Source organism: Protopterus annectens, chromosome 7.part0 (assembly GCF_019279795.1).
Source record: "Protopterus annectens isolate FY-2018-M chromosome 7.part0, PAN1.0, whole genome shotgun sequence".
Lineage (NCBI taxonomy): Eukaryota > Metazoa > Chordata > Ceratodontiformes > Protopteridae > Protopterus > Protopterus annectens.
Window position 1 is genome coordinate 1,999,007,769 of NC_056739.1, and position 12,697 is coordinate 1,999,020,465.

General features: G+C 40.1%; 1 protein-coding gene across 3 annotated transcripts in view; it reads right to left on the minus strand.

Annotated features, from left to right (window-relative positions):
• Positions 1–12,697, minus strand: part of LOC122807296 (collagen alpha-1(VII) chain-like) — a gene marked incomplete at its 5' end in the record, with an annotated part of 1,562,855 nt that overhangs the window by 573,859 nt on the left and 976,299 nt on the right. For all 3 annotated transcript variants that reach the window (XM_044078425.1, XM_044078422.1, XM_044078423.1), the window contains 1 exon segment: positions 11,695–11,775. In XM_044078425.1, the coding sequence (XP_043934360.1) occupies positions 11,695–11,775 (81 nt within the window).

The following is a 12,697-nucleotide window of genomic DNA, read 5'->3' on the forward strand; positions in this document are numbered from 1 at the left end:
AAGCACTCAGAGTGATTTTGATGTGTTAAAATAGGTCAGGAAATAAAGATAGAGTGAAAAGAAAAGAAGTTATGTACTCACCATAACGCTCCATGTTTGTAGTCCATCTCGCCCTTCGTTCTTACATATGGGTTTGGAGCCGATCCTCGGCTTTGACTCAGCCGATTACAAAGCTCAAAGTCTCTTAGTTGGCTCATGGCAAGGAAGGTATCCCATAGTTCACTAGTAAGAATCCCCAGATCTTGTTTGCTGCTGACTATAAGAGTGATAGAAAGGGTTATCCACAAGGAACAACAACGATGAAAGGTCTCGACCCTAACAAAAACAATACTATCCTGTCTCTAGATCCTCCAAGGATGGGGGTAGGTGGGTGGGTTCATAAGAATGAAGGGCGAGACAGTCTACAAACATGGAACATTATGGTGAGTACATGATATCTTAATGTTCTGTAGTCCTATCTCACATTCATTCTTACATATGGGACAGCGTCCCTAGCACCTTTTTTCTCAGGTGGCTCACAAGAATATACGCCTAAGAACCGTGAAACCAAAGGAGACTTTACCCCTTGAGGTCAAGCCCAATTTGTAATGAGTAATAAAGGTATGAGGGGTAGCCCAAGTTGCTGCTGCACAAATACTGTCAATTGGAACTCTGGCTTGAAAGGCAGCAGATGTGGATAGGGATTTTGTGGAATGAGCCTTAATTTTAAACAGAAGGTTCTTTCCATTGTAAGAGTAGATGAAAGAGATACAGTTGGAAATCCAATTAGATGAAGTTACTTTAGAGACTGGCAGACCTATCCTAGTTTCAGAAAAGAATACGAACAATTGGTCTGATTTTCTAAGTTCCTTAGTTCTATGTAGGTAAAATCGTAACTGTCTGTCAACATTAAGTTGATGAAATTTATATTCTGCACTATCTGAATGATTAGGAAAAAAATACAGACAGTTCGATAGTTTGGTTCAAATTAGCCTGAGAGTAAACTTTAGGGATGAAGGATGGGTTTGTACGAAGGGAAACTCTGTTTTTATGAAAAATCAAGTAAGGATTTTTGACTGACAGTGCTTGCAACTCTGACACCCTTCCAGCGGATTTAATAGCTACTAGAAAAATGGTCTTCCAAGAAAGAAACTTCAGTTCACACGAATGTGTGGGTTCAAAAGGTGGGGAAGTAAGTTTGGACAGAATGAAATTTAGATCTCAAGGAGATACAGGTTCCTGAAAAGGAGGTCTCAGCAAGGTAGTGCCTTTAAGGAAGGTTTTACATAATCTGTGAGCCATAAGATTAGGCTCATGTTGTCCCAAATGAAAATTTGATATCGCTGCCAGTTGAACTTTAATTGTAGGAGCAGCTGATACCTGATGGAAAAGTTCAGTTAGGAATTCTAACACCAAGGGGATGGATGCTGTGTAAGGATCTACATTTTCCTCTTTTGCCAGACAGAAAATCTTCTCCATTTGCTAGCGTATAACTTCCATGTGGAAGGTTTATGGGAAGACGTAAGGATATGGGTCACTGCAAATGAAAAATCATGAAGCCTGACTAGGGATGGAAGTGGAGCAGCCACGCTGTCAAGTTGAGGGTGTGGAGGCAGGGGTGAAGGGAGCCTGACATGTGTGTCAAGAGGTCTGGAAATGGGTCCAGAGTCCATGGATCATCTAGGAGATGAGGCCCGAGAAAGGGGAAACAAATCTGACGAGGCCAGTAAGGAGTGATCAGAATCATTTTGCTTCCCAAGGGCTTTGCTTTATGGATCACTTTCGATATGAATGGAAATGTGGGAAATGCATAAAGAAGTCCCGAAGGCCAATTGTGAACAAGTGCGCCTCTTGCTGACTCCAGAGGGGGGGATAAGGGAAAAGTAGCCGCTGCATTTGGTGTTGATTGGACTGGCAAAAAGATCGCAGCAAGGCTGTCCCCATTTGCAGAAAATCTGTTCTGTTACTTTCTGATTCAGAGACCACATGTACGGCATCAAGATTGCCCTGTTGAGCTTGTTGGCTATCACACTGGTTGTCCCCGAGATATGCATTGCTACTAGAAAGCGCTGGGAAGATATCACCGCCTGCCAAGCATAAAGAGCTGCTTGACAAAGGGGGTAAGATCTGGTTCCTCCTTGCTTGTTTAGATACCATACCACTGACATGTTGTCCAACTGGATTGCTATCATCCCTAGAGGAAGAAAATGGTGAAGTGCTTGAAATGCTAGAAGCACTACTCTCATCTCTTGGACTCTGACATGCAAGTGAGCCTCGTGATCTTACCATGTGCCTTGGACAGTCCTGCCTAGATAATGCCCCCCCACCCTATCTGGGAGGCATCTATGGTCACGGTAGCAACGGGTTGGTGAGGAAGAAAGGGTGTTCCTGTCATCAGTTGATTGGGCTGGATCCACCAATGAAGGTCCTCTTTGCAGGATTCCATTATGAGAATAAGATGAGACAGAGGTAGTTGTTGAGACCACTGGGAAAAAAGTAGCCATTGAAGAATCCGCATATGCAATCTGGCTAGCGGGACTAGATTTATGGTAGAAGCTATGGTCCCTAAAAGTTTCAGCACTGTCTTAGCCTTGATGTTTTGTTGAGGAAGTAAGCTGTATATCTGTTGCCTGAGATTTTGAATTCTGCCTGCAGGAAGACGAGCCATCATTGCAACTGTGTCTATTTCTGCACCTATAAAAGTCAAAAATTGAGAGGGTGATAAGGCAGACTTTTCCCAATTTATCGTAATTCCTAGCTGGGTACAGAGCTGGATGGTTGAATCCCTGGCTTGTAGGAGTAGGTGCCTGGTGGTGGCGGTAAGGAGCCAGTCATCCAGGTACAGAAACACTTGGAATCCACAACGTCTCAAGTAAGCTGTCACTACCGCCATGCATTTGGTGAACACCCTGGGGGCTGTGGTGAGATAAAAAGGGCAGAGCAAGAAATTGGTAATGACTGGCTCTCAGCCAGAAGTGTAGATGACTCCTCGATGCTCTGTCCATTTTGATGTGGTAGTACACATCTTGGAGGTCTATGGAGCACATCCAACTGTCCTTCCCTAATAGAGGGAGTATAGCCTGCAGGGTTACCATTCGGAACTTGGACTTCTTTACTGATTTGTTTAGTTTGCTGAGGTCCAAAATGGGCCTCCAGTTCCCTGTTCATTTTGGCATTAAAAAGAATCTGGAGTAAGTTCCGAATCCTATCTGGTCTGCGGGGATGGTTTGGATGACTCTCTTTGAAAGCAACTTTTGAACTTCTATGGTTGCTTGATCCCTGTGATTGGGTGGAACATCTGGGATCTTCTTGGGGGTGTGGGGTGGAAGAAAGAAGGTTATGGAGTATCCTCTGGTAATTATTCTTTGTACCCACTTGTCTTGGGTGATGTTGAGCCAGGCTTCTGGATACAAAGATAAGCGACCCCCGACTGGCTCCAGAGAAGTGCAGCCAGGCCCCACATCAGGAGCGCTGATAGGGACGGCCACGAAAATAATCGTGGCCACCCTGGTTTTGCAGACCCCTCCCCGCCTCTAGGGTGATGTCTACTATTAGCTCCTCCTCCCCTGCCTCTGAAAAAGGAATCACTGCGCATCCGGAAAAAATCTCTGGGATTTCTTGAACCACATTTTACTGCCTCTCTGACCCTTGGGGTATGATCTAGAAGGGATGGTAAAATGTACTCCCACATTAGAGAGAGTTTTCCTTTCTGTTCGCACCTGGTGAGGGTACCTTTTACCTTTGGTCCAAACAAAGAGGAACTGTCGAAGGGGGCATTGGTAAAAGTAGATTTGAAGGGCTCCGAAAAATTACATAAGCACATCCAGGAGTGTCTCCTAAGGGAACCCCCTGAACCCACTGCCCTACTTGCTACATCTGCTGCATAGGAGAGCAGCCTCATGGAGGAGTTAACAATGGAGTTTAAGGTGGACAACTGAGCAGTAACTTTCTCAGGGACTCCTTCAGTTGGTGTACCTTAGAGAGTATCTCCTAGCTCCTTTAGGAGATTTCTTTGAAGCCTGGTAAAATATGTGAGGTAATTCAGCGATCTGAGAGTAAAAGCCGCTGAAGAGAAGATACACTTCCCATATCTATCCATCGTTCGAGACTCCTTGTTCGGTGGATGGACACATGTATAAGTCTCCACTAGTTCCTTCTTTGTGGCTGCCGCCACCACCATGGCATCTACAGGCACACATCTGGTCAAGAACTCTTTCTCTTTGGGGGCTGAGAGAAATTTGATGGGTCTTCTGGGGACTGGTTCCACGGCATCAGGAGTTTCCCACACCTTTCGACTAACTAGGTCCAGGAGCTCATCAAAAGGTGGAGACACCCAAGAGGCTGAAGGTTGAGACCCTAAAGCCTTCAGGTACACTGACTCCTCATCAGAAGGGGTGACAGTGGGCCAGCCGCCTCTCTGCTTTAGGATCTCTAAGATATCTACAAAGGAGATATCATCAGAGGTTGACCTAGGGGACACTTCTGACTCCTTGAGGCCAGTGTCCGAGGTGATGGACTCATCCGGGGAGTCTACATGCTTCCTCTTGTATGTCTTCTTCCGAGGGGGCTCCTCAGAAGGGTACTCTGGGGAGGTCTCAGAAGACTGGGGACCACCCAATGGGGGCTCCTGTTGCTGTGGATCTCTGCTGTCGAGAGAGAGAGATGGTGCTGAGACAGAGGTCTGTGCTTGAGGGGGAGGAGTAGTGGTACCCTTGTGCGGAGCTGACGACCGAGACAGCACACTTCTCATCATCTCGAATGCAGATCTCTCATGCTCCGATGACAGCCCCAGTTACGAGGAAACGGAGGTACTCCTCGGCTCCAAACCGATCGGCTCTGAGATGGATGTAGGGTCCAAGCTCAACCTAGCTGACGCACCAAGAGGTAGGCTTGGCACCGAAGAGGTTCAGGTCCAAGCATCCCTGTCAAGGCCGACTGGTGAGCTTCGGCTCATAGACACCAAGGACAGCTCCAAAGATGTCGGACCAGAACTCACCTCCGAGACAGACACAAGTGGTGCTGGAACCCAGTGTTCCACAACAAGTGGCAATGAAATCTCTGGCTCCGAAGGACCTATATGTCTCGGAGGAGAAACAGCAGCAGGGAGAATGGCCTTAGATGGCTCCAGAGCCAACTGGGTCAGAGCCAGCAACAATTTTGGAAACGCAGACAACTTCAAATGTCTAAGCACTCCTCTCTCTACATCCTCTTCTGAAATAATCTTGGAGGATCTGGATGACAGGGTAGGCAACCTAGATCTCTGTAAAATGGGAGATTGTAAAGTTGGGGAGACCGGCAATAGCTCTCTGGACCAGCTCCAATACAATTTCTCAGTAGTCGGCTCCGAAAGAGTTGGGGCCAACACAGCAGTGTCAACATCGATAACCTTGACTGGCTCCAAAGACAGTGCAACTGAAGAGTTAGAAGGCTTATCCAATTTTAAAGTTTTCTGAGGAGGTCCAGACAAAATAGTTGGTGCAGAAGAATGTCTTGTTGCTGACTTGACCTTCTCTTTCTTTGAAGAGTGAGACTTGGAGGATGATGAAGAGCTGGCTAAATCCTCCTCAAAGGAAGGCTAAAGGAGACCTTTCAGTATTAATCTGTTCTTCCTTTCTTGGAGAACTCTGGAGCTGAAGGAGTGACAGAAAGAACAAGTTTCCTGTAGGTGAATGGCTCAGAGGCAGAAAAACGCAATTACTATACCCATCAATAATTGACATTTTTTGGGAGCACTTAAGGCACTTTTTAAAACCCGAAAGTTTATGATCTTTGGACTCCTTCAAAATGTCTTAGTACAAATAGAAGTTCTATAAAGATAGAAGAGAGGACAAGGTCCTCTAACTTAAACGGACCTTGCCCTTAAGAAAAACTACCACAAAGACACAACCGAGGACTAGGTCCTCTAACTTAAACGGGCCTAGCCCCGCTAAGATAACTCACATACAGACGAGCAAACAATAGAGGGCTAGGTCCTCTAACTTAAACGGGCCAAGCCCTGTTGAGGAAAAAAACCCAGGAAGTTAAATAGAGGACTAGGTCCTCTGACTTAAACGGACCTAGCTGCGGGAAAGAGAAAAGAAGCTAAATCAGAAAATACTACAAATTGTAAATTTTAAACAGCAGACAAAAACTAGCCAATAATAGTAAACGACACTGCACACAATATACTATTCTATTGAAAACTAGAAAAACAAGGTCCTAACACAAACTGGACCTATGCTAATAGGAAACTATGTCAAAAACTAGCACACAGAAAGGATACCACTCGGAGAACGAACAACAGGCCTAGAATGGCCAAGTTCTCAGCAATAACTACGGAAATTTAGCAAAACACACTACTATTTGCTACCTATGAAAAACTGTTACTAACACTATGGAAACTAAGCTATCCTATAAGCAGAAATATCTGTAAGACTATAATAATAATGAAAAAATATGCAACTTAGCCACGGCCAAGCAAGAAGCACTTCTGAACTTGTAGACGCGGCAAACGAGATCTGGGGATTATTACTAGTGCACTATGGGATACCTTCCTTGCCACGAGCCAACTAAGAGACTTTGAGCTTTGTAATCGGCCGAGACAGAGCCGAGGATCGGCTCCGAACCCATATGTAAGAATAAAGGTGAGATAGGACTACAGAACATCTGATTAGCAAGTTGGGAGGGTGGCCTAATGGTTAAGGTGTTTGTCTTACAAACATAAGGTGCAGGGTTCAAGTCTCACAAGGGATAATTGGCTAAGCTTAAAATGGCTTGCAAGGGCAGTTAGCCTAGTACTAATCTATAAACCTATGATTGTTTTAGTTCTAGGATGGAGTTTTCCTTTAAAGAAAAACTAGACTAGATAGAAATAATATAATAAATACAATTACAGAACCACATAGAGAGTGTAAAGGTATAGTTAAGTGTGGGTCTTGTGCACAATGTAAATTTATCTACCAAGGACATTCTTTGAAACTAGATACCATCCCTTATGAAATGAAATTACATTGTACATGTAGTTGTAATACAAAATGAGTTGTTTACATTGCCTTTTGTGATTATTGTCACTCATTTTACATAGGACAGACTGACTGCGCTCTAAAAAGCAAATTTATGAACATATTTATGACCTGGAGCATAGCAATGAAAATAATGCACTTTATGTATTGGTAATAAGAGATTTTGTTTTTTTATTCTATAATTAGTACTTGGATTAAATGACATGTTTTCACTGAATAGTGTACTTAGATTAAGAGCAGCTAAGCTATGAATATTGTTGATTTTAAGAACCCAGGTATTCCATATTTAAAGTGGTTTTAAGGAGATCCTTATAAAAGGGTTTTTAGAAATTTGCATATTTATTTCATTTTATGGTTATATTTCATATGTACATATCTATATTTGTATTTAGGTAGTTATTTTATATTTTCTAAACTTTTAAATTTGTGAATAATCACTGGTTATGCAATTTATAAACTACCTGCTGATATGAGAACAATTTATCATGTGACCTATTAAGTAATTAATTAGCAATACTATTTAATTGATTGTTTTGTAAGTGTTGCTAGTTCTGAAGAAGTCTCTAAGTTTATCATGAAGAAAGCTCTCAACTTTGTCGTGAATAAACCTGGTTTTAATCTTTTGAAAATCAGCAATTACTTTTTATTTTATTAGCTCAGTAGTTTTAGCCTTTGGAACTCATTCTGGGTGTACTTTATGGGATATATGAGGGGTTCTTAGTCACATTGTTTAAGTATGTGATTAAATATAGTTTTATCAAAATTAGTTAGGTTTCTCACAGAGGAGGTTGGGGGGGGTTGTAGTATTTTCTGTTGATGTAGGTGGAGAGATTATCACTGAAACAGTCTAGGAGGGTGCTGGCTACTTTATTTTTTTCAGGATTGGTTGAGAGTATGCAGTCTAATATGGATTTTTTTAGATGCTTTGTCAAATTGGCTTGGTTCTCGAATCAGAGGAGTGAAATGATAGAGGTTATTATTGTGGGGAGTATACTTAGGTTTGTTAGAGGTCCAATCTATGTTAAGGTCACAGAGCATGATGGTTTCTTGGTTGAAAATAAATGATAAATCGCTAAGTATGTTTTAGGTAGTACTGGCATTTTTTGGGGAAGGGGAATGTAGGCAGCTACAAGGATTGTGGATTTCTGATTGCTTAGGTGGAGCTGGGTGATTAGTATTTCTTCACTGCTGTTTGTGGAATAGTTGGGGTGGGTATGGATTTGTAAGGTGCCTTGAAAGATTAAGGCTACATCCCTAGCCCTTTCACCTATGTGATCTTTCCTAATGATGGTGTAACTGGGAGGAATGACTTTTTCATCTTTAATTTTAAGTCTTAACCAGGTTTCAGTGATAACTAGGATGTTGGGTAGATGGAATTCAATCCATGCATGAAGGTCAGATATCTTATTGCCAATTCTGGAGACACTGAGACTAAATATTTGTAGGCTGGAGGTAGAAACTGGAGTTTGTTGTGTTTAGAAGAAGATTTTATGCAGGAAGTTTGGTTGGGTTAGGTGTTGGGTTTGTTTAGGTGAGGCTAGTGTTGGGCCAGGGTTGGGGTTGTACTTCTTCACTGTTAGTTTATTGGGGTGAGTGTTTTTGAGGTTATAGAAAAGTAGTTTTGGTACTTTTATTTGCACTGAAATGCATGATTTTGTATTTGGTGTAGGCTAGGAACATATGTTGTTTGAATAGGATTTTCTCTGTGCTGAAGAGGGATGGCCAGATCAGGGAGTTGTATCTGTGGGCAGGGGGTGAGTATGTTTTTGTGGAGGACTTTGTTTGAATGTAGGTACAGCATGAATCATAAGTAGTTAATAGGCTTAGGATGACAAAGGTTAGGATAAGCGGATGTATATGCATGTTGGGAGGTGTAAAATAGTTGCATAGAAGAGTACAGGGAGGAAATGGGAGGAAGAAAACTGCAAAAAATATTGGGCTGCACATATTGGGGAGAGGGGGTGATGAGAAGGAAGGGGAAAAAGACTTTTGGGGAGGGGGTTGATAAGAGAAGGATGGGGAAAAAGATTATTGTTTTCTGATTTGTAATTAATTGGTTATTTATTAGGTTTTAATTAGCTGTCTATATTGGCTGGTATGAGTGGAGAAGAGTAAGGCGGTATGTTTTGGCCAATAAATTTAATGATATGGAAATGGGTGAGAAGCGGAGCAAAGCCAATCATAGTATACGTGAGAGGAGTGGGGCTAGTCCTGGATAAAAGAGTGAGGTCCTAAGCTATGGTAATGTACAAAAAAAGTAGAACATTAGTATAATCAAAAATCTAATGTTAAATATATTTTAATATGTGGGTTGTTTTTATCAGAATGTCATTTTCTATGCTCTCTATATAGGTTAAATTATGTTTGAAGATGGGAATTCATGCCTAAACAGAGTTCAGTCATGTTACTGTCTATTTTAAATGTTTTCAGACATATCTTCACGAATTTCAGCTCTCATTCATATTTTTATTTCTTTGCTGTCTTCATTAGCCTTTTCATCAACTGACAGTGACACTTAGTTAAGTGTATAATTTCATGAAGCATTACACTTCACTCTGACCTTTTCCAGACCAGTTTATCCTATTCTTTCTACCTTATTCAGTAAGCAATGTCACTTAGAACTTGCAACTCTAATAGCAGAACTGATTAACATACTTCACATTGCCAAATCTTATGTGTGTCTAAGTTTGTTAGTTCCATTTTAATCTACCCAATTCCAATGCATCATTCTCTTGTTATGAAGCTCTGCCTTCCTACATGATTCTGCCATCCTCTTAGGGCACTAACAGAGTTCCTATGCGCTCTTTCAGCTAGTGATTTGGGGCTCTCCAGATATTTTAACTTCAGGGACTTTTAATGCACCAGACAGCCATGCTACAACACCAAAAATTCTATTAAAATATGGGTAATTAACAAAGCTTAGAAGGTTCTAACCTCTACTGCTCCCTGGTACTATCTGTACTTCCTAACTTAACCTTTGCCATTCTTCTCCTTAGACAATATGTTAAATTAAGTTCAAGAATGTGATGGAAAATCCTTAGGACTCAAGAGACAGTGATCCCTCTACATGAAAGATTCTAATGGCAATTTTCTGTTTTTTAAAATTAAATTTAATCTCACAGTCCAAAGCCCACCTTTTCCCCACTCAAGATAACATTCTGTAAACTAGTCAATATCTTATCTATAGTACTCGTATCTCTAGATGAGATCTAAAGAGGAACGCCTTACTTTTAGTACGGCTGATTCAGTGTTTATTTTCAAAATCTCTGTTTATATAATATTGCATAAAATATAACATAAAACAATCATGCCATCAATGCATATTATCAAACACAAAACTAGATGTAACTAGATGTAATTATGGGAAGAGGCGAACATATAAAAGACAAGCAATGTAAATAAGCGGACAATAGGTAGCTATTTGGAAAAATAAAATATGGAAAATAGTTAACCATATTTGCTAGACTTAAAATGATCTTTTAACCATAACATTAGGCATTTAAACACTCAGAAATTCCCTTATTGTGCTAATAAAATAAGCAACGGGTATTAAGTGTAAGTTATTCCATGCAGCTGGATTACAACACCTAACGAAAGCTGACAGTAATAACTATAACCTATTGCATGTTCTAAGAAATTTTAAATCGAAAAAAAATTCTAATAAAGCTTCTTACTAATAAATTTAAGACCTTTTGGATTATCACTTAAATAAATTCATACTGGTATAACAGATTCATAACAGATTTATAGAAGAGAAATATTGCAAAATGTCAGTAGCTGAGATTGTTGGATATCAGCAGTTGTGCCCAGTTAGAGCATCCAAAAAAAAAATCCCCAGCATACAAGACATGAAAGATGTTGCTAGAGGCTGTCTTCCATGTTTCCCCATCCCCTTACCAACACAACTATGGCCAAGGTGGTCCTAGCCTCAGAGGGGTAGTACTAGGGACACTAAAGTTAGGAGCAGTAACAGCAGAAAGCAACAGATGGTCAGTTGAAAGGCATGCTTGGGGAGCAAGTAAAAAATGAGATGTACAAGTCAAGATAAAAAACAAAAACACTTTGCATTTTAATAATAGAAGTTTGCATTCATACTACAGAATATATTGTTTGTTGCATATGTTGTGGTATCATCTGACTTTTGAATTTGTAGTCCCTATTTCTGAAACTGTGTTTTTTAAAATAATTTTGTAAGACTGCTTGCACCACATTTATTTACTGATGCCCTTAAAATTTGTAAAAAGTTCACTATCACAAGGCAGATGAAGGTCACAAAAGAATATGCACCATAATAGTTTACTATAGAAAATGTGTACACAGGCAAAAATATCCATTATAAATCTAAAATATAATCTAGAATAATTTGTGGTGTTTGAACTTCTTATGACGATAATATACATTTTTTAAATTTTCTTTGCTCTAGCAATGTTCTACTGTTTAAAGAGTCCGAGAGGACCACAATGGAATTATTACTTGTGATTACAGTGGGACTAAATTTTGACTTGAGCAACCATTTGGTTCAAGACATAAAACCTTAATTAAAAAAATGAGTGATATTTTATTAGTGAAGGTACGTATAACTGCAAAACTGCAAATAAGGTTATAAAAATCATATCAGTTTGGTGATAATAAAAAAGATGTAATTTAAATCCATAAGGTAACCTACAAGTATACATGAGATATGATACAAAAACACAGTTCAGAATGTTAATACCATTTTTCCTGGCAGCCCAGCTTCTCCTGCTGGTCCAGAGACTCCATCTCTTCCAGGAACTCCAGGTTTTCCAGGCTCTCCCTATAAATATAAGAAAACACAAAACAAAAGGAGGGTACATATTACTCTGAATAGCTAACTGCAAATTAAATGTCATGCAACAGTAGCCAAATGACAAAGGAATAATTAAATGTTGACAAAAATACAGAAAATAGAAAATGAAAGATTAATGAAGTCAATATGTAAGCAACAGAATGTTTTTCTTTCTCAAATGTTGGGTTATCACAGGTAGATTATCTTATTGGCATGAAATAGACAACTTTATAAATATCACAAATCTGTCACATTTAGGTTAAGTGATAACTCCTGACTGTATCTTAGCATTAGATATAAAACTGTTGCATAAGTAGTCAAGAATATGTTTATATGGAATTCTAGCAAAGTGCATAATGAAAATGCATAACATGAAAATGGTCAACACATCTACACATAATTAAACACCAGATGCATGAAATGAATCTGTCCAAATAAATAGAGGGTCCTGCAGAAGCAATCCAGGTAAATTCTGCAAATTACAGAAAAAAAGAAAAGGAATTGCTGCTGCAGGACCCTCTATTTATTTGGATAGAACAAAGAAAAATTAGGTATGGGGTGGAGGTGTTATGCAAGTGGTGGCTTGGATTGCAAGAATCCGATTGGTTGGAATCACTTGCTTGATGAAATGCATACAGAATTGGCTTGCTGTGATCAGAGGAAAATGCAGAATACATGGCAAGACGATTTTTCTCAAAAAAGTCCAATATGAGCTCAACTTAACTCAACTCTGAAACCGAAGTTGAGAAGGTAATTGACAAAGTTCAGTTACTTTTTCAACTTCTTTTTTAACAGTGCAGCTAAAATATGAGTGTAAAGTTATTCACGCTTGTGTAAGGCACCCGGGAGTAACATCATGCAATTCCAATCATCTCATAGTGTACTCAGATTTAAGCACAGAGGCGCTATG